Raw genomic sequence first — 21,839 nt, 5'->3', positions numbered from 1 at the left:
TTTTTTCAAAAGACAAGCTTCTAAAACATCTCTTTTTCTATGTAAATAATTTGTTCCTCTCAATGAACAGAGAAAAGCAGTAGCATCACTTTTACTCAGACTAAATACACTTTCAGCATGTGCCCATACTTCCAGTTTGGCACACAATATTGAATTAGTGGTTTCCTTTCCAAAAAATATCCAATACTGTATTTGAATATTGTTAACAATTAGTGAAAAAGAATACTGTGAGAAAAAAACGCACACTGCTCAAGGCAACTTTAATAATATCCAATAAAGAAAGGATAGCCTATATATCACGAATAGACTAAACTTTTGTAGAAAAATGGGTGGTGTTATTCCCACTATCTTAACCTTGCTTTTTAATGAGCTAAAGACCAGGTTCAACCCTCTTAACCTAACATTCAAGGCCATCACTGGCCTGGCTCCCAGTGATTTCCCTCAGTGCCTGAATAGACAGCCGCCGTCTTCCTGGCCATATCTGATGGATACAAGGGTGGACATGTGGCCTTCCTTCGAATTTGTTCCAACTGAAATTAAGGGAAGGCAGCTGTTAGCAACTGGAGCTTCAGCTCCTAGAGAAAGGCTGTGAGAATGTAGCCACTTTAGAGGGAGGTGATAGGAGGTGGCGATGCTCCCAGTGCTGTTCAAGGGCTCCATAAGCACCTCCCCAGCGCTTGCCTCTTCAATTCACCTGAGCTACTCCTTCCCTTTGTGTATTTCCCTCTCACTTACTCCAATCCAGGTTGGGGTTCTGTGACCAGCAATCAAGAGTCTTCAAACAGTACAGGGCTTAATCTACCTTTTCAGGCTTATCTCCAACTACTCACCTTTCTGAATTCTGTTTTGGACAAGCATGACTCGTTTGCTCATGAAAAGATCTTTTGTTGGTCTTTGGTACATTCATGATTTTTTTTTTTTTTTTTTTTTTAACTCCTCTCTAAAATGCCCTCGTCTCCTTCCTTTTCCAGACCACTGTAAATCTTACTTTTTCTGTAAAGTTTTTCCGGAACACACTAGTTGGTTCTTTACTACATTGAAACTTAACCTTTATAACAAAAATTGTCTAAATAATTTGAGAATGAATCATACAGTACTTTGTATCATCTTTTCTATTGCTATTTTGAAAGACTTTAACTTTTCATGTCTTATATTCCCAACTAAAGCCAAAACTTATTTTTTTTGTTTATATTCCACTGAAAATGCTTTCATGAGTCAATGCAATTAGTTACATAATTTGGCTCTTGACTATCAAAGTAAAATTATTTAAACTTAAAAAATAACCATTTTCCTGTAACTGAATATAATATCTATTTTCTATTATTTCCAGTAATTAACTGGCATAAAATACAGAAATACCAACAAAAGGTAGTGTGGCACAGTGGTAAAGTGCGTAGACTATGGGGTTAGACAGACTATGTTGGATTTCTGAATCAGCTACTAAAATATTAGTGTATGACCTTAACCGTTTTAAGTTCTCTAATCCTCAGTTTCCTCATTGTCAAAATGAGGAAATATTAGTATCGAATTTAGAGGGCACACAGTGCCTGATGAAGAATATGTGCTTATTAGCGCATGGGAGCTGCTTCTGCTATTCTTATCATAAATGAATGGTCTTGAAAAGCTTATAAATATTCCCACTTTTTTGCTGTTTTTAACAGGAATATTATCTATTATATTCATAACTAAGAATCAATATTTCTATCAAATGTTCTGATACCAGCCTTGAAATAAAATTTTATCTCAAAGTTTAAAATGCTATAATTCTTTATCCAGCTATTTAGAACATCAGAGTCCAATATAAAAACAAAATCGAGTAGTCAGAATGTAAAAAAAGAGGGTATCACACTCAAGGGTCTAATGTTGGAAAACAAATGTTTCATGAAGCCTTTACCAAAGTTTAAAAAAGTCCAGTAGTCGAGATATGTGATACCCTCAGTTACTTTTTGAATCCTACCTTTTTAAGAATTTCATTAACACTTTTATCTTGCATTTTAACAATCTTAACTGCATCTTGAATTTTAGTAATTATATTTTGAAATTTTCCCTCTAGCTTTTAAAATTTTTGTCAATCTCTCTCTCAATAGAGGTAAAATAGAAATTGGAACGTCTATTGAAACCATGAACTCCAATGGAAATTATGCTGATATCTGATAAAATGACCATGATATACATTATCTAGTTAAGTAATTTGATTTAGTGGTAAAATGTTTCACGTAGAGAGCAAAGACAAAAGGATGCATGTTGGATATAGAATCGGCTTGCCAATGATGCAGACATAACTGAAAAACATTAAGGACGGCACAGATTCTTCTGCTATTCCAGGTAACTGAGCTCCTATGGAAGCCCAGGGGAAGACATATCCCAGTGTGAAACAGCGCAGACCCACTCAAGTTTTCTTCCACACAACTGAAACTCTCCTGCAACCTGGCTTCTCTAGGCAGGGGCTCCTACTACCCACAGCCACCCTGACTTTCTCTCACAGTATTTCAAAAGGTCTAAAGACAAACATGCCAATCTACTAACAGTTTCCCGAGAGAAGAAAAATGGAGGTGGGAGTGGGGAAAGAGAATATTTTTACTCCACAAACTTTTGAACTGTTCTCTCCACATCATTACGTGTATGGACTGGCGTCTGCGCCATCTTCCACTACCCTCCCTGTCAAGGCACTACGTTACCATATTTGAACACACATTGCCGCTGTCGGGGAAAGTTTCCAAGTAACGGTGCTTTCTTAGACTCATATCTGCATGTTAGGACATTGTACACAAACAGAGAAAATGCTGCAAACAATCACAGGTAATCACCCCAACAGAACAACAATAAATATATTTTCTCAACTATGTTACCTGATCAGGAAAGAATTCTTGAAGAAATGGGCCCAACAGTATGATTCCTAAGCCTTCTGGATCTAATTTATTCTTCATGAGATTTATGCTATGGGGAGAAAAAAAGAAAAACACTGGATACCAGAGGAAAAAAAAAGCTGCTTTTCTTTCATGATTAAATTACTGGTACTACCACACATTCAAATGCCAAAAATACTAAGAGCTGTTCTTTTTAGAGGCTTAATGACAAATACAAAGGAATGACATCTAATTTGCCAAAACTTGGTTATTTTTAAACTAATCTGTTACTATTTAAAATTTAAATTACGACGACTTTGGAATATTGTTCCTTATTAGGTAATGTAATTTAAAAAACAAGGTTTATAAACTCAGGCTTGTTACTTCCCAAAGGCAAATTCTCTTTGCTTTATAGGTATGCCTGAATTTAACAAACAAAAAGTTCATTTTAAGACCAAGGAGAAAAAGAAACAGGGTCAAAGGCAGTGGTACATCAGATAATAGAAAACAACTCTTAAAAAATTTGCTTTTAAGAACTAAATGAGATAGAAGCTTAAAATTCACAGATGATGTAACTTGAGGGTTAAAGAGCTGCATTAATTCTCAAAGAACTAGTATGTCCTGAATGACAGTGAGTGATAGATACTACATTGGTCCAAAAGCAGCCTAAAGTGAGTACCAGCCCTTACCATGTAAGTGTACCAAGGCTGGGGACAGGTGGTGGTATGTTACCAGAAAGAAGGCAGAGCAAAGCAGACTGCAGTTTAATGGCTTTAAAAATGCAAACAGTCTTCAAAGTTTTACTTTCCATCCTATCTCAAATGATAAAGGCCAAGTTAAATCTACCTTATTATACAACATGCAGTGTTGTGTTTGGGGGTTTCAGGTGGTTCTAGTCAACCAACTTCCTCAGGGGCAAATTCTCCCCTTTGAGTTTGCCTCAAAGATGAGTCTAGACACCATTTGAAACTTGGGAGATCCATCTTCCTCTCTTTTATCTGTATTCGGCCTGGGTCAGTTACTAGGTGTGCCTCTCACAAAAGGAGTTGAAGCTATTCTTGTGAGGCTAAGCTTTGTTTTAAGGTTTCTGAAAGCTGCATCTGCACTGACGTAGCTGTCTGTCCTGCAAACCCCTGGGCCAGGCTGCATCACAGTCCTGCTGCCTGCCAAGTAGTACTGGTCCTGTGAGATGCTCTCGTGTGCCTGTGGCCATCATTCTCGTACAGTATACTATACAAAAGATTCGGCATTTTAATGGGTGTCAGTAAGGCCAGGAAGTTATGATGAAACAAATGAAGGCAGGGTCATAATATATTTAATTCATTTAATGCTTACGGTGGCCCAGTTATTTTATGGGCCATCCCGTATTGTAATTCTAACTAGGCCAAAGTACAGAGTGAATAACTCAGTCCAATCTTTCAGATACTTCAAGAAAAACTACCTCATTAAATCAATTGTACTAACTTTATGATTCAAGGTATGTTTTCTATCAGATAAAACAAGGAAAATTAGGCAGATGATATATAGCTATGTAAGAATTTGGGGGGGGAAAAACCTCCCAACTTGTTCTTTCTCTTCCTTGTCATAAAGCTGGTCAGTAACAAAAATTACTTAATTTTCTTTTGTAATTACAGCAGTGTCTCCACTTGGAAATACGGTTAGAAGTATAATAATTATTATCATAACATTTGTTGGGCTACTTCGACACTCTGAATTTCTCCTCTTTAAATTGAAAACTACAAATATTAATATTTCTAACTATTGAGAATGGATGAAAGTACAGCTCTAGGTAGTAAGGTTGAGACAGATTAATTCAGATGTGACTAACTTATAACTGTTTAGATATGTATCGCATACTTTCAAAGAGAGCATGACTGAACTCATTTAAAAACAGAATAGGACCAAATTATAAAACTGTGTCCACCAATGTTTCCTGTTGCTTTTGCTGAAGACTTTCATTATGTTTCATAAGCTAAGTTTCATTACGTTTAATAGGCTAAAGTTTTTTCATTCTTAAAAAAACTTGAAGAAAAAACTATGCTGAAAAAAGGAATAATATAGATTCTTATTTTTTCATAGATAATAACTGAAGATCTTAATCTACGTAGGAAGCTGTAGATGTAACAAGCTATAAAACATAACAGTGAGAATGAAGACAATGACAGGATCCTAAGGACATGCTGAAAAATGATAGGCCATAATTTACTGCAGTCATTCTCAAAACTTTCAGGTCAGTTAATGTAATTATTTAGAAATGTTAGGTATCTTTGATCATCTCTATTTAAGAGGGAAGGTCAGGCCGAGCAGGGCAGCTGGCAGTTACCTATAGCACACAGAACAGTCACCACTTTACTGAAGCTCCTACCGTCACATGAAATGTTAGGATGTGGGGAAGTCTTTGCAGAGAAAAAACTTTTTGAAGTTTACAGAAAGACACTTTTAGCACTTTTGAAAAAGCAGGACAGTAACTGCTGGCTTGGAAAGGAAGCTCAGTAAGTATGTCAACTCTGCTGTAACACTGGATTAGTCCGTTTTCTTTCTAAATCTTTTCTTTATGTAAATTGCTAGTTTCATATATGCAGATATAGATTTTTAAAGGCAAAAATGTACAATATGTCTTCAACTTAATTGAATCTTTCTGAGTTGGCTAAATGAACAGCTTACTATTCAGGATCTGAAACAAGGTCCAGTGCTTTCATCACATCTTCCAGAAGTGAATCGGGTATGAATCCATTATCTAGGGGTGGAAAAATCAGAAACAACTTGAAATAAGAATTTACCTCAAGAAATCCTACTACTGCTGATCAGATTCCAGGAAAAAAAATCGCATGAAAAATACGAAGAGTTAAGGAATAGTATGTTACGTTTATTTTAGGCACAGTGCCTATTTTTATTAGATACTCTATTAGTTTTCTTGGAAATATAGGCAAAGATTTTCTAGGTTAGTTTCAAATAAAAAGATCATCTAACTTCTACTTGAGAACTCCAAGGAAAGTTTACAGTCAAATTATTTGATCTTTAAACAGTGTTACAATGTTAAGTGGGTAAAATATTTCTCTACTTAAAATCTTTAGTAATTAGGTGTATCTTTCAATAAACAAAGTAAACCTTTACATTCTCATTAAAAATTTCAATTAAACAATTCCTTACCAACAAATTCCCTTTGTCACAATGATATTTAGCTCCTTGAAGGACATTGCAATTTAGACAACTGACAGGTAAGAGCAAACATATTCTAAAACAGACTTGGTGATTTTACTGAAAGCTATAGGTTAAAAAAACTGAAATGCAGTGTTAAATTAATGCTGATGATGACGATTTTATGGAAGAAGGTCCATACTCTGATGATACAATAGACCATGACACACACAAAATCCTTGTGGGATAGTTTGAAATGATAGTAGTTTTAAACAAGTAAGTTGTTTATTCCTTACATGTACAGTGCCCAAGTTCCCCTATCCATTTACTCATTCCTGAAGATTGTCTCAGCTTTAAATCAGCTTCCAATATCTTTCAGGGATTAGATGATTAAAAAAAAAATTTGCCATGGAGAACAAGCTGTCCAAAACCCCTGCTCCTATAATCAAACTACAGAATAAAGTATGCAGCTGCTCCTTCAGGATGTAGAATTGTGCACTGTATCAGAAAGGAATGAAGTTATGACTGTAGAAAGATCTTTTCTATACTTAAACCTCATAAGGAGCTGTTTATCCATTTGAAGACAGACTAGCCTTGACTAAAAGGTTTCGAGTCATTTAGGATAATTAAAAATGTACAATTTTTTAAGTGAAGGGTTAGAGTAATTCCAATTTGTCAAGTTACCAATAATTTGAGGTATTGAGAATAAAGACCTTGGTTGAAAGCACTTGTAAAAACATTCAAGCTCTGTGGGCTTAGCTATGAAGAGTCTGATCACTGATTTTGCTTAGTTAAGTCACAGCTAAAGGCTCAGCATCTCTGAATGTGAAACGGGCTTTACGTGGCCACTAGCAGACAGGAATAATTAGGTTTCTGGGTTTATAGGCTATATGCATTTGACATTACAGATGGAGTCTCCCTCATCCAAAATCCTTGGGTCTAGAAGTATTTTGGATTTCAGATTTCTTCTGGCTTTTGAATATTTGCAAATATATAATGGTTGAGCATCCCTAATGTGGTCTGAAATCTGAAATGCTCCAAAGTGTCATATTGGCACTCAAAATTTTGGAGGATCAACTTTTCAGGTTAGGGATGCTCAATGTGTACAACGTTCTTCAGGAGTACTGACAGCATATATTTTATCATGGCTGGCAGCCCTTCTGTAGAAACCATAACCTGTAACTCAGCTCCCACCCCAGGAAAGAGCTAATTGGCTGTATAAAGGCACAAATGACAACAAAAACAACAATGTCACCTTCTTAACAACATGCTCAGGTATGATTAACCTCAAGCTTAAACATGTTTAAGGTAGCTCTGAGATTTACAATTCATAAACACAGATATTCTGAAGTGTAACTGTAACTGCACCTGGTCAGTGACTCTACATGTTGTACATTTAGTATTTTAAAACTGAAGATGTAATACAATTTTCTCAATAATTAAAAGACTTTTGATACACCCCAGATTAAATGATTTCAGAATTATTTTCCTTTGTAGAATACTTACTTTGACATGCTAATCATACCTACAAAATCATTCTTTAGAAACATACCAGAATCGTTAAGTATAAAAGCAGATGAAATCTAAGGCATCTGGCATTTAATCAACTGACTCTCTAGAGAACAGGGAAACGGAGGCACAAAGATGAAAAGATGACCTGAAAGTCAACAGCAAAGGAAATCTGAAAGAATACCATTTGTTGATTAGTCAAGCAGATCTATGAAGAACTAAAAGGAAAAATAGAACTTGTATGAATTGGTAAATTAACTACATAAATACAGATATGGGGACTATGAGGCGGGGCAAGCAAAGGGGGCAGAGTAGCTAGGATGGGACCCGGCTGGCATGTCCATACTGTGATGCTGTCAGACCGTGGCTGACAGGAGGAGAAAAGCTGTTGGTTTAAAATTTTCAAAGATTTTTACCAGCTAAAAATCCAGACTGCTAAAAGTGTCAAATCCTTAGAGGTTGTGGGGAGGAATCACTTGACGCAAAAGAGTGCTGATGAAGGAGAGTCAAAGTGAGTCAGGCATGTAATTTCCTGGATAAGAGAACTGTTTCACAACCGAGGAACCCTGAATTGGGCTTTCAAAGGAAATGTTTAACAATCATGATCTCTGTTCTCAAAGATTAAGAAACAAACAGGAGAGCTCAGCAGGTCTCCATTTTAACAGAGATACTAGCTAAAGTAAACACCGTAGGAAAAGGCAAATCTCACAAACTCAAAATTAACAGAGGCTGGAAAAAGATTTCTCAGATTTTTGCAACAGCTTCTACGGAGCCTGTGGAGCCTGTGACATTTTCCATTCACTGTGGGGAATTAAAAATTAAGCAGAATTTAATGTCACTTTAGTCAAATATTAATGATTTTATTTTAAATATTGTATTATATTTGTGTAGCAATATACCAATAAAGCCTTAATAATATAGATCTAAAATTTAAATACTCTTATTGAAACAAGCAAGTGACCTTTTCCCTGAGGCAAAGCCAGACAGGCACCAGAGCTGAGCTTTTCCAGGCCTCTTTGGCATTACTTCTGGTTGGCCCACCTTGCTCCCCAGTGAGTCATGAGTTCCTGGAGGGCAGGGAGTCCAGATCCCCAGGGCCTAGCACAGTGCTTGACTCATAGCTGTTCGATAACATTTGTTACCTTTAATTATCCAGGCTCAACCTAACTTTAAGCAAAGTGCTCCAACCATCCAAGCACCACAGTTCAATCAAAACCAGCTTTGCAACTTACACCTACAAGCTCAGAAATAAGTGGCTCACTGATAGCTTGTACTGCAAATTCACTTTTATTATGTGATGGGAAACTTAGAAGACATAGTAGCAGTATACAGAAAACTGTTAGCTGGGGTTGCCTGACAAACAGTGATGACAGTGACAGGAATGCAGGATGCGTACAGGGCTGAGCATTTACTTAAAAGGAACAGAAGGCAAGGCAATTCTAGAGGAAGTCTAGGAAGTGCTGTATATTAAGCTCAGTCTACAACAGTCCAATTATTCTTAAAGATTAAAAAAATGCAGCATGCTGAAATCAGACAAAAGATGGCTCTCAACATATTTTAGCAACTTAAACAGCATCATATTTAAAGGGATCTTTTAAAATCAAATATGTATCCCTTGCGTCAAAATGGTGTTGCTTCTTGACATGTAATTGTACAGGGGATGGGGATAAAGGAGAAAGAAGAAAACAAACCCATTATGTATAATGTGAAAACCTGTGATTAGAATTTCAAATAAATACTACCTATATAGACCCCGATATCTTTGGAGATTATGGAATAAGCCCTGTGCCACATATTTTTTAAAAACACCACCATGGTTAAGGTACTGAGAACTGACTAATCATGTAAAGTGGTTACTATTAAGTTCATTTTATAAATGAAAAACTGAGGTAGGAACTTGTCCAACATCACGCAGCTAGTGAGGAATAACAGAGATGGAGCCATTTTTCCAGTATCTAGAGGCACTAGAGAATTCCTGTTGTCCAGTATTTTTGATCATATTAATATATCTTTACCTCTTTTTAAAAATTTGATCATTTAACAAAAATTTCTAATAAAACATGTACCTGAATACAAAGCACATATCCAAACACTTTTTCCCCACATAAAAGATACACAAAAACACTGTGGACTTTCTCTGAAGCTCATGTGCAACACTTTGAATAGGCCTGTTTCCTGATTCTCTTTAAGCTGTGTACATATGCTAGTCTTTCTGAATTTGAGATTAGTCATTAAACTGTGCCAATTAACTAGAAGTGATACATCAAGGTCCTGCACGAACTACAATTTTCCTAGTATTCCAAATGAGAAATTAACACTTCTAAAACTATATTTTTGACCTTGTTTTATAAGTATGCTTGATATCAAAATAAATATTGGGCTCCTAGATCCTTAAGATTCTGAAATGGGCAGAAATTGCTCAACTAGAAATGAGAATATCAAATCCTTACTCCATTACATTAAGAATAGAAGCTCAAAGGAAACTTAAATTTAGTAAGGTTAAAAAGTACCTCTTTATGACTTTAGCCTTTCAGGAAGATATTGGTAGTAGAGAGAAAGGGAAAGATTGCTGAAATATTTAAAATCTAGTCTTGGTTCTCACATTTAGGTATGTGGCTCTGGAGAAGTGACTCAAACCATCATAAGGCTGTTCTCTAAAAAACAAAAACAATGATGATCCCTGCCTATCTCCTAGGTTTGTGGCAAGGTTTTAATGAGGCCATGGAAGTAAAGTACTTTATAAATTGTAACATTCCACGCAAATGCCACACATTATTTTTAGATAGATCCCCACATACAGACCAGGTTTGTGTTCCAAATGATTGGTACTAAATCACTTGCTTAGACTACGGAAGACGTGGTCCTATAGAGGCAGTGCTATAAATGGAGATTAGCCTGTACACGCCTATTTAATTCAAAAGAGACCCACAGCACAGTGTTAACAGCACGACTGCAAATCCATCTACCTGTCACATACCTGGGTTTAGCAACCAGGGGTGGGAGCTAAGAGTGAGATAAAGATATAAAAATACTCCTGGGTACGTTCAGTGTCCTTCTAGGTCAGTTATTTTACAAGCAGTTTGAGGACGGTGACAAATGATACCTGTCCCCATACCTGCCTCTGCTAAATAAAAACTGTAACTATCCAAATGCTTGTAAGAACTTTTTGTATACTAAGTGTTCTGAGAAGGTGTGATTTGTTTACATCTCTGAACAAAAGCATACCATTCGGGGAAAGAAAATTAGCAGATTAGTTTGTAAGTGATTGAAAAGACTAAAATGGAACTATTAATGTACTTTTAATCCTTCTCCTTCCTAGAGTTGACTATACATAGCTAAATCATGAACAGCGATCTTTAGATGAAAAGTGGACTTTATCTTCTTCCTAAGTCATATACAGAGACATATTTTCCAAGCTATCTGAATAAATTCTGCTTGCTTTAATAATTCATTTACAGTCCTGATAAGCTGTCACACATAACTCCTGTAGATTAAAATCATTTAATAATTTTCTTTGTCTAGTAGAAGCACAGTAACTTTATTTTCATATGCATCTCTCAATTTTTAAAAATTGCCACTGATTATAAATTATGTTTTAGTATTGGTAATATGAGAAATTCTACTTTTCTTGGGTACTATGTAAAAGAAACAGTATAGGCCTGCCACTTCATTAGTAATAACAAAAAGCCAAATGAAGCTACTGTTTATGACAACTGTCTGGTACTTTAAAAATCTTAGCTTCAGTATCTTTGCATTATTGATGAAACTTTTTAAACCAGTTTTATGACATCGGCCTTTGAAAGTTTAGGGCTCCTATGTCTGCTGTGAAGGCATTTTTTTCATGCCTTTACTATTTAATAGGTATTATCTTCTAAGATTTCCTGATCCTCTCCTTGTATGTTTCTTTTCTCAGAAACTCATTCACTCACGGTTTCAACTGTGTTTCTAAAATCTTAACTAGTAAAACAAAACAAAACACAAAATGATTACACGAAAGCCATGTGTTTGGTTTTGGAATGTTCCATGGTAGTTACACTGGGATAAGATTATGACTATTACCTTGGACAACTGCTTGTGACACTGGGCAAGGTGCTTTCCCCCTTATTTATTTAATATTCATAATGCCTCTAAGAAATAGGTGCAGTTGTTCTAAGACTGATACCTAAGAAAACAGACCTAAAAGTAACTAAAGTTTTCTGCTAGTAAGTGGTAAGAAAAAAGATACATTCTTAGAATTCACATGACTTTGATTTTCAGAGAGGGACAGAGCAGATCCCTAAGTATAAAAAGTTTCAAGATAGAAGAAGGTGTATTCATAAAGATAAGTGAATCCACTCAGGTGTCCACGAGGACTTCACTGATCCAACAACTTCCATTTCTACATGGTACTTTGTAAGGGAACTTACAAGTATGACTATTAGTTTCGAAGTTATACTTGAAAGGTCAGTGAGTTAGCTATAAGAAAGTTGTAACTGTTACCTAAGCCCATAGACACAAAAGTGATCAAAACAACCCCAGTGACAGTGACTCAGTGGACATTTTAATGATATATATGTGAACTTCTAAAAACTACACTTTGTTACGTAGAATAGCTAAGCACAGGCTCCAAAGTGATTCAGATGATCTTCCTCTGTGTCTTTATCCTGGAAGATCTGTTTATTTAATATTTGTTTGGATAAGTAAAGAAGAAAATGACTTATCCAACTCTTTTCAAAGAGTTTGTTCAAAAGGTGGCATTTTTTCACTGTTTGGGGTCAAGATTAACCAGAGGTCAAGACTACGGTAACTATAACTTCAGTACTCCAAGAAACCCAATTTGATAAGGACTTGTGTGCTATTTCATTTGTTCCCATTTTCACTATTTTTCTTTTAAAATGTTCAAGAAACACAACTTAAATTTCATTAAATAATCCAATATATCTTTTGAATAAAATCAGGCAGGTATCAATATATTTTAAATATGTGAAGACATAAAACACAGAGCTAATGTTAATAAAATCTTTTACCTTCTGGGTCATAGGTTTGAAAAACTCTTCTGGCTTGTTCTGAAGGAGTTTCAGGGGCAACTAAAGCCATATCCTGAAAAGGTAAAAAGCATGTTGTCAATAAGCTTACAATATCATGACATTAAAAAGACAACGGATACTAGGGTAGGAAGACTCTGAGTTACATTTGTATCATAGGTATGTAACGAGATAGGTCATAAACTCTCCAGGCCATTTATTTACATCTGAAAAAAACACAATAAAATTTCAACCACAGAAAACTGTTGTGAACATTACATGTGAAGCTTTATATAAATACTTAAAACACATGGGAAAAAAGACTAATATTATATTCATAATTACTAGAAAAATGTAGTATGCAAAACCTCATTTTTTTCACATTTGGTTCAGGTAAGAAATAAAATACACTCTAGTTTTCAAATATTCAAAAATCCAGAGATATAGTAGAGCAAATAATGATACAATCAGCAATGCATTTAGAATTTTAATTTAGTAACCTAGTCAAAGCTCAATCAAGTTCTACCTGTCCAGAATTTTAATTTTTCTGTACTCAAAGGATATACTCCTAGAGGCAGAAATTTCTTGTCCCCATGAAACAAATTCTCTACCATGACTAATTTATCACAGAAAACATTTGTCAGAATTCTCAGCACAAAAATTCAGTGTTATCTTTGATTCTTTACAAACATTTACTCCACATATCTAAGCCACTATGAAATTCTGCTTGACACACATCAGTCTAAAATGTAGGCTCCTGTTTACCTCTGGTTAGCTTTTACCTGTAATTGTCTTTGCCTATAATGGTGTTCACTCTGACAAACTTCATCAGAGAACAGGTTTCCAAGTATCCCTTCCTCCTACATTGAATTCTTTTCATAGGGTACAAGTGTTAAAATCTAAAATGCTGTTCCCTTGTGGACACAATTTTTGCAAGAAATGTACTTCTTAACTGTTATTCTAATATATCACCTTTACCCTGTTCACAGATTAAGAAACTAAGAATCAAAGGAGTTCTAACTAACCATGAGGACTCAGTTTCTGAAAAACTGTATTTATAAAACACAGGAATGGGACTTAAAACAAGGCAACCTGTCCAAGCCCTTACACTTGTTCCATGTATTACAATAAAAGGTAAAGTAACTTAAAAAAGATCTGATATTTTTTTAACATTTGTAAAATTGTGTAATGTACAAGTTTTCTCTCATTTGCCTTCCCTTGCTAGAAACTTCTTAGGCTCACCCTTCAGTGCATATCCAACATTATTTTGCTGATAATGTGTGTGCCCAAGTGACATGTTTTCCTCTGCCTTAACTTGCAATGCCTTTTGGAGTTTCTGATCTAGTCCTTTATTGCTGGACCACTGAATTCTATCTAGTCTTTTCCTGTTAAAAAAAATGCAGAATCAAACTTGAACCTGTAATTTCATAAACGTATTTGCATGGCAGGTCACCAGAGTGGGATGGCTGAGTCAAAGACAGAATGCACTTGTAATTTTAGAAGACGGTGCCAGATCCTTGAGTTAGGTTTATTTAAGCTGAACAATATTTATTAACCCTCTTTCCTTTTTCTGATACATTGCCAATACAGCCTTAGCTCTACAATTAACTTTTATGCCAATGCTAGGATTCCAGTGTTGGCTCTCAGATTTAGGGAGCAATTGCTGGCACGTGGGTTATTTTGATTCCTTAGTTCCCTTGATCACTCCCAAACCTTAGTTGCAGATGCCTACATTTATTCTAGTAAAAGCTTTAGCTCCCTTAACTACTTCTAACACTACATTTTTCTTTATCAATTCTCTCCGTAAGACTGTTGACATTCGTAGATGAACACCGTAACTGAAATTCTGGCTGAGAAGAAGGTACATAGTTACAGATCAGATTTTATGTTGAGGGGTACTTACAGGGTCACAAAATCAGGATACAGTCATTCTTACTATTTACCATCTGTTCCATTCTCAACATTTTTTTTTTTTTTTTTTTTTTTTGGGTAACAAATGATTGAGAAAATGTTTTGAAATGAGTTTTAAGACATTGCTTAGAATTTCTAAGTATTAAAACTATAATCTAAATAGAAGAAAAGGGAGTACCAGGTTAGCCTTTTGGGGTTAAATGAAATCTTTTGGGGGGAAAGGTAGTAGAAATATAACTGAAGCATTACTTCAATATTGCTACAAAGTGAAGTTTGGGAAATTATTGCTGCTTATACAGTTGCGGGAAGTAAGTAAAATTCCAGTTTTTAGCCACAGAAGGTTAACATCAGATTCTCTGGCATTAGGGACGGCAAAGTTCAGGAGTGTAAAAAGAATTTAAAACAAACTACCTGATGCCATGTCTCTAAGTTCCAAGTGTTTTTTAAAAATACTATACTAATATAGAAAGAAATTAAAGTAAATCTTAATGAAAAATGTACCACATATCTCTTTCTTGCCTCTGGTTCGGGCTTGCTACAGAAAGAGAAGTTGGAACTTAGGCAAAAGTCCTGGTATACTCTAGTTAACACATGTTCATTTAGAGCAGGGTTTGGCAAGCATTTTTCTGCAATGGGCCATGGAGTACATTTTTATGTTTTGCAGTGCGCATGGTTTTAGCAGCAAAACAAATGACCATGGCTATGTTCCAATAAAACCTAACTTTACCAAATCAGGTGGTGGCTTCATATGGCCTGAGGGCCGTTTGCTGACCTGTGATTTAGATATTACATATTTTTCCTCCAAATGCCCTAACATTTATTAAACATGCCACCTTTTTCATATATACATATGGCAAGGGAGATTAAAGACATCTTAATCACTTTCATAGGTTTTACAAAGAACATATTTTGGCTATTATCAGAAATAGAAAAGAGCAGGGAATTCTCGCTAGAAAAACCAGAATCATGAAAGGCAAGGAGATGTAACTTCATAGCACACAGGGAAACTGAAAAAGCTGAATAGGACTGAGAACTGTGACAGAAAAGGAGGACTTAGAAAGGGAAATGAGCTTTGACAGAAGAATGAAAATTTGATTTTTGAATTTTTAAACTTTGGAGGTAACGGTTAACTCCATGTGTTCTACTTGGATGTTTATCTTAATACTTGGCAGACTACAAATACTCACCGTTTGCCAACTGTGGGCTTCTCATGAGCTATTAGAAATAGAACACTAGCATTACGTGGAGGTAGGGCTGGAGAACCTGCCAGGGAAAATACTGAAAACTGATGAAAGCAGATTCCTTCAAGGAACTACGAAGCGAGTACAGTTGTCCTTGAACAACACAGCTTTGAACTGCATGGGTCCACTTATACATGAATTCTTTTTCAATAAATATATTGAAAAATATTCTTGGAAATTTGCGACAAACTGTGCAGCCTGGAAATATTTTCAAAAATTAAGTAGGCCATGCATGCATAAAGTATAAGTAGATACTAGGTCTATTTTATTATTTACTACCATGAAATGCCACAAATTATAAAAAATTAAACTGTATAAAAACATAGGCATACAGACTGTACCTGGCACCATTCACAGTCAAGAGATGAAAACAAATGTAAAGACACAGTATCAGATCATAACTGCATAAAATTAACTTTAGTTCATACTGTACTAGATAATTTCACCATCTCCTGATGGTATTATGGTGAGCTCATGTTGTATCTGCTTAGAGTACAAGTGTGGTGCTAATCATCTCCACATGTACAGCTCATAACTCCAGTGAGTTCCACATCACAGGAAAAAGCGATCTTTCACAGTTCTCACGTACTTTTCACCGTGTTTAGTGAGACACTGTGTGTATCTTGAATAAAACCAAGAGACCCATATGAAGTGCCACTAGTGATGATGGAAGTGCTCCCAAGAAACAAAAGTCAGGATGTAAGAAAAAGTGGAATTGCTTGATATACACCATGAATTGAGGTCTGCTACTGTGGTTGCTCACTATGTGAAGATAAATGAGTCGAGCATAAAGAACAATGTAAAGAAAGAAAAGGAAATTCGTGAAGCCATCACTGCAGCTATGCAAACCTTCTGCTTTTTGCAAAATACCTTCTTGTACAAAAAATGCAACTTGTGTATAAGTGCAGGATTGCTACAGGAAGGGGATACCTTTAGACTGTCATATGATTCAAGAAAAAGTGCAACACAAAAAGTTAAAGAAAAACAAAGGGAAGGAGCTAAAGGTGGAGAACTTAATGCCAGCAAAGGGTGGTCTGATAATTTTGGAAACTGGTTTGGCTTAAAAAATGTCAAGGTAACAGGAGAAGCAGCTTCTGCTAATGAAGAGGCAGCAAGTAAGTTCCCAGATACCATTAAGAAAATCTTTGAGAAGAAAGAATATCTTCCTGAACAGGTTTTTAATGCAGACAAAGGTGCTCTATTCTGGGGGGAAATGCCATAAAGGACATTTATATGTAAGAAAGAGAAGCAAGCACTAGATTTAAGACAGGAAGGAAAAGGCCATTGTTTTATGCAAATACAGTCAGGGTGATGATCAGGACTGCCCTTATCTACAAAAATGCTAACCCCAAGCCTTGAAGGGTAAAGATAACACCAGTTGCTAATCTTTTGGTTGTTTAAGAAAGCAAGCCTGGAAGAGAATGCTTTCTCTGGATTGGTTCTGTCAATGTTCTGTACATGAAGTTAGGAAGTACCCTGCCAGTAAGAGACTGACTTTTAGAGTTCTTTTGATATTGGACAACATCCCTGGCCACCCAGAACCCCATGAGCTCACGACCCCCATGAGCTCACGACCCTCATGAGCTCATGACGGAAGGCATCAAAGTAGTCTAATTGCCCTCAAATGCAACATAACTAACTCAGCCTCCAGATTAGGAAGTCATGAGGACCCTTTGAGGCTAATTACACAGAAGTCATGAGGACTCTTTGAGGCTAATTACACATAGTACTCTGCAGAAAAGATGGTTATTGCTATGGAAGAGAACCCCAACAGCGAGAACATCATGGAAGTCTGGTAGGATTACAACACTGAAGAGGTCATCACAGTTACAGAAAAAACTAATCCATCCAGCCTCAAACATATTCCTGCAAGAGACGACTGTGTCCAGATGCTGAGCATGACTTCACAGGATTTACACAGCGATTCAGGGTACAGGGGTAAGGTTTCAAGAGCTAACAGATACCACATCAGAGGAAATAAAAGATAGCTTGATAGATATGAATGCTATTGAACCAGTGCTGAACGATGAGGAAGGCAACGTAGAAGCAGGGCCAGAATACAAACTGACATTCATTACAATTTTAACATACTGTTTTCTCCAGCTTACTTTATTGTAAGAATATAGTATATAATATATATAACATGCAAAATGTGTTAATCTTCTGTTGGTTATGGTAAGGTTTCCAGCCAACGAGCTACCAGTAGTTAAATTTTTGAGGCAGTCAAAAATTATATGTGAATTTTTTACTATGCAGGGGGTTGGCGCCCCAACTCCCATGTTGTTCAAGGGTCAATTACATTTTCAAAACAGAATTGCATTAGTTTCTTTTCACACTGCTAGAAAGATACTACCTGAGACTGGGTAATTTATAAATAAAAGGTTTAACTGACTCACAGATCTGCACGTCTGGGGAGGCCTCAGGAAACTTACAATCATGACGGAAGACAAAGGCCGAAGCAAGTACCTTCTTCACAAGGCAGGAGAATGAGCGTGCAGGGGAGGCACCAGACATGTACAAACAATCAGATCTCCTGAGAACTCACTATCAGAAGAAAAGCATGGGGGAAACGGCCCCTATGACCCAATCACCTCCCATCAGCTCTCTCCTCACAATGCGAGATGAGATCTGGGTGGGGACAAAGAGCCAAATCCTATCAGGAATTAAGGCAATTTATTGGTTGAAGTTAAGTGTAAAACAAGTATCTCAAAACCCTGTATGTGGGGAAATTATAACAAACCCATTTGTTAGCTATCTAAACAGAAACTCTTTTTTTTCCCTCCCAGAATACAACCAAGTGGTATTGGTTAGGTTCCAAATAACAAAACCACCAACTATACCACCTGTCATTACTAATAAAAACAAACTGTGTCTTGAACAATAAAAACAAAAATCATGTGTTATTCTTTCGGTAATAGCTAATTTGGTAAACTTTGTAGGCATGAGCTCTTCTTAATCATACCGCTTAAAAAAAGATGTGTTTATACTAGAGGATGAAAAAAGAAAATGAAAAGAGAAAAAACCCAAGAGATTATAGTAAATTCAAATGGAAACATTCCAGAAGTTTTCTTCCACAAATCTAAACCAGTACATAGTCTTCTAAAGTGATTACTGGCTTGCTTATTTTGAGTGTTTACAATGCTTTTTGGATTACCATAGAAAATGATCTTTTGGTTAAATAAACCTTGTTTAAATTTATGTAATGTTTAAATGTTTAGAGATGTAATCAGAAAAAGTTACAAAACCACCTTCTATTTCCATTAAAGTGTTTCATGTTGTAGTTCTTTTAACTTTATAATTTTAATTAAAATTACAAATTCCAGCACTAATTTTTACCAATTTAATTAAACACTTGTGAACAGGGTTCCTAGTATAAAGATCTATAGTAGAATAATCCATGTAGCAAACTTAATATTTAATATACTGCATATTTGCATAGCAAGTTTGAACAGCAAGTATAGAATTCCATTCAATCTAGAGCATTTTATAATTGAGACAAAACATTTCAGTGAGAGGTATTATAACTGCCGTATTTTTCTTACTGTACATAAAATGGTTTAGTTACAAAGAATGCAGTAACTATATAAATGTGAAGAGAAGGATTCTACCCCACAGAGTTTCCATTTCGAAAACTTAATATAGCAACAGCTTTTAGGTTCCGTATGTAGTATATTTTCTTTATCTGTCCATAAAACCATAATTTCTTAAACATTTGGAAGGCTTATTAGGTGGCTGAGAAAGGCCCGGTCTGTGCGCTTAAGGTCGCAGTCTAACAGAAGAGAGAAAAACATCCAGGAATATTATTAAAATTATCCTAAGAAAATTATCTTTTAAGATGAAGTTCTAACAAATATACACTAATCCTACACTCCTCACACACACCAAAAAAACCACGAATTATAATTAAATAAATTTCAAGGTTAGCAGATTATACTTGCATTTTCTTTTCATCTCTAGTTGTAATACTTATGAGAAAATTTCCACATGTACGGCATGTGGAAATCTTTTAGGTACCCTCCGTAGAAAGAGATCCTAAACATCAGACTCAACTATTACATACTGTTTGAGTTAGCAACTTAAGCTCTGATTTGCCATAGAAATTTCTATAGTAAAAGCAGTTCTTTACGTTCATCTGATATAATCACATGCTTTTATCAAACGCATTTATATTCAACCAATTTACTGGTCAACAGGGATTGCTAAACAATATAGCTTTTAAAATTACCTAGCCTCACTCAGCTCAACTACAGGTGGGCAGGGGGTGGAGGATAGGGGTTGGTGGACCAAGCTGTTAATGGGACTATCTAATAGCCTACAATCAGGAAACAGATACCTCTTTTCACATAGCTTAGCTCTTTTTGTATTATCAGTGTAACTATTCACTGTTCACTATAAACCTTTTAAAATGTTGTAACATTAGCCATCCTTCTAAACACCTACTGAAATATAAGGCCTGTGTGCAGTGGGTTGGCTAGGGATAAGTAGTCCATTACTGAAAAAGTCTTTAAAGCTTATTCATTAAACCTTACTTCATTATCAAGAGCAATCTGCCGTCATGATTAATCAAAGAACCTCCAAGAGTGTCATCACCTAACTTCAAGAATAATTGCACATACATGACAGTTGAGCTTGCAGACAACACTTTATAGTGTTAAAATCCCTCCAATCAATAGATAAAAGGTAAATGGTATACAATTTACCTTTAAGCTTTAAGTAAAATATTACTTTATAATGTTTCACATTTAGTCTTTGCTTACTAACTGTATTTATGAAAAAATGATTTGGGAAATAGATTTTAAGTCAATTATCTCAAAACATAGAACGTCATCAGTGCCAGCAGGATTAACAGAATTCAGTTAATCCCAATATCTGAAAGCAGGAAGGACGGTGGTCTTTTCTTAGTCTTCCATTATTTTCCAGATCATGTGTAAGCCCCAGGTCACGTCCACAGCTGCCCACTGCTGTGAGGCACCAATCGTATACTATCGGCAGAGAAGTCAGGTTAGGAAACAGCACAGAGCCCTCTGAGGTTCTTCCTCCAGGAACACAAACTAAATGCACAAGTGGAAATAAGGCAATGGGAGATGAAGTTTCCAACAGATGTGATCTACTCTTGTACCATAATTATTAAAATCATTAATGAGTGAGCTGCTGACTCTCCAAATTATCATAATTGACCAACTCACTTTAACAAATCCATCAAGCTTTCCTGAAGTTAGGTGATGTTCTTGGAGGTTCTTTGATTACTCATGACAGCAGACTGCTCTTGATAATGACGTAAGTTTTAATGAATAAACTTTAAAGATCTTTTCAGTAATGAACTACTTATCTGTAGCCAACCCACTGTACACAGGCCTTATACTTCAATAGATGTTTAGAAGGATAGCTAATGTTACATTTTAAAAGGTTTCTGGCCCACAGTGAATATTTATACTCATAATATAGAGGTACCTGAAAAGATACAGTTCCTCTTTATTTCAAAAGTAGGACTCTTTATATCACTGGAATTAATTTAAACTGTTCAGTCACCTAAATACAAGGTAATCAATGGTGGTAGATATTATTGTTCCCAATTAGCTGCTGCCTCCTCCTAAGAGGATTTTCACTGTCTGTTGCTGAGTGACCTGAAGTACCTCTCTGTAAGAGCGGTCTACTTCCTCGCCTCACTGACATCAGATTTAGCCAGAGAAATATAACTGGAAGTGACATTATGCTAGCTTCTAGCAGAAGCTTTAAGCACCACTATCTGTTTTTGCCAGGAGTCTTGTTATTTTCCCTCTTATAAAAACTGCACATTCCAGACAGAGGCTACTCCTTCAGCCTGGATCTTAAAGGAGACACATGGAGCATACCGGCAGCCAGCATGGAAGTTACGAGGGCAGTAAGCTTTGGACTCTGTGTTGGGGAGAGGGGTATGGTGGCAGTAGTGTGCTCCAGCACAGGCAAATAGAGCGTACACTGTTTTTAAAGATGTTAAAACATTCTCAAATTATTTTTTATCACCACAACATGCAGGCAAATCTAAACAATGTCAGTGGTCAAATACTCCTACCCACAGGATGGGCTGTTCTCATGGCCACCTTCTTGAATAACCACTGTGTACAGGACTGAAATGTCAGGGTTGTTGGTTACTGCAGCAAGCTAGCAAAAGGAATTAAAACCTAATATTCTGGCTGGGGTTGTATGTTGCT

At 36.0% G+C, this 21,839-nt stretch overlaps 1 protein-coding gene across 6 annotated transcripts in view; it reads right to left on the bottom strand.

Moving 5' to 3' along the window:
* The window catches only part of MINDY3 (MINDY lysine 48 deubiquitinase 3), an 82,871-nt gene that overhangs the window by 4,042 nt on the left and 56,990 nt on the right, over nt 1–21,839 (bottom strand). For all 6 annotated transcript variants that reach the window (XM_032243976.1, XM_032243977.1, XM_032243975.1 and 3 more), the window contains 3 exons: nt 12,500–12,572; nt 5,511–5,583; nt 2,850–2,937 (listed from right to left, as the gene is read on the bottom strand). In XM_032243976.1, the coding sequence (XP_032099867.1) occupies nt 2,850–2,937; nt 5,511–5,583; nt 12,500–12,572 (234 nt within the window). The remainder of the gene's footprint in view (nt 1–2,849; nt 2,938–5,510; nt 5,584–12,499; nt 12,573–21,839) is intronic.

The sequence above is a fragment of the Sapajus apella genome, unplaced genomic scaffold (genome assembly GCF_009761245.1).
Source record: "Sapajus apella isolate SASKATOON/1434 unplaced genomic scaffold, GSC_monkey_1.0 scaffold53, whole genome shotgun sequence".
NCBI lineage: Eukaryota > Metazoa > Chordata > Mammalia > Primates > Cebidae > Sapajus > Sapajus apella.
The sequence above is the reverse complement of the archived record's forward strand: the minus strand, read 5'-3'. Positions and strand labels throughout refer to the sequence as shown.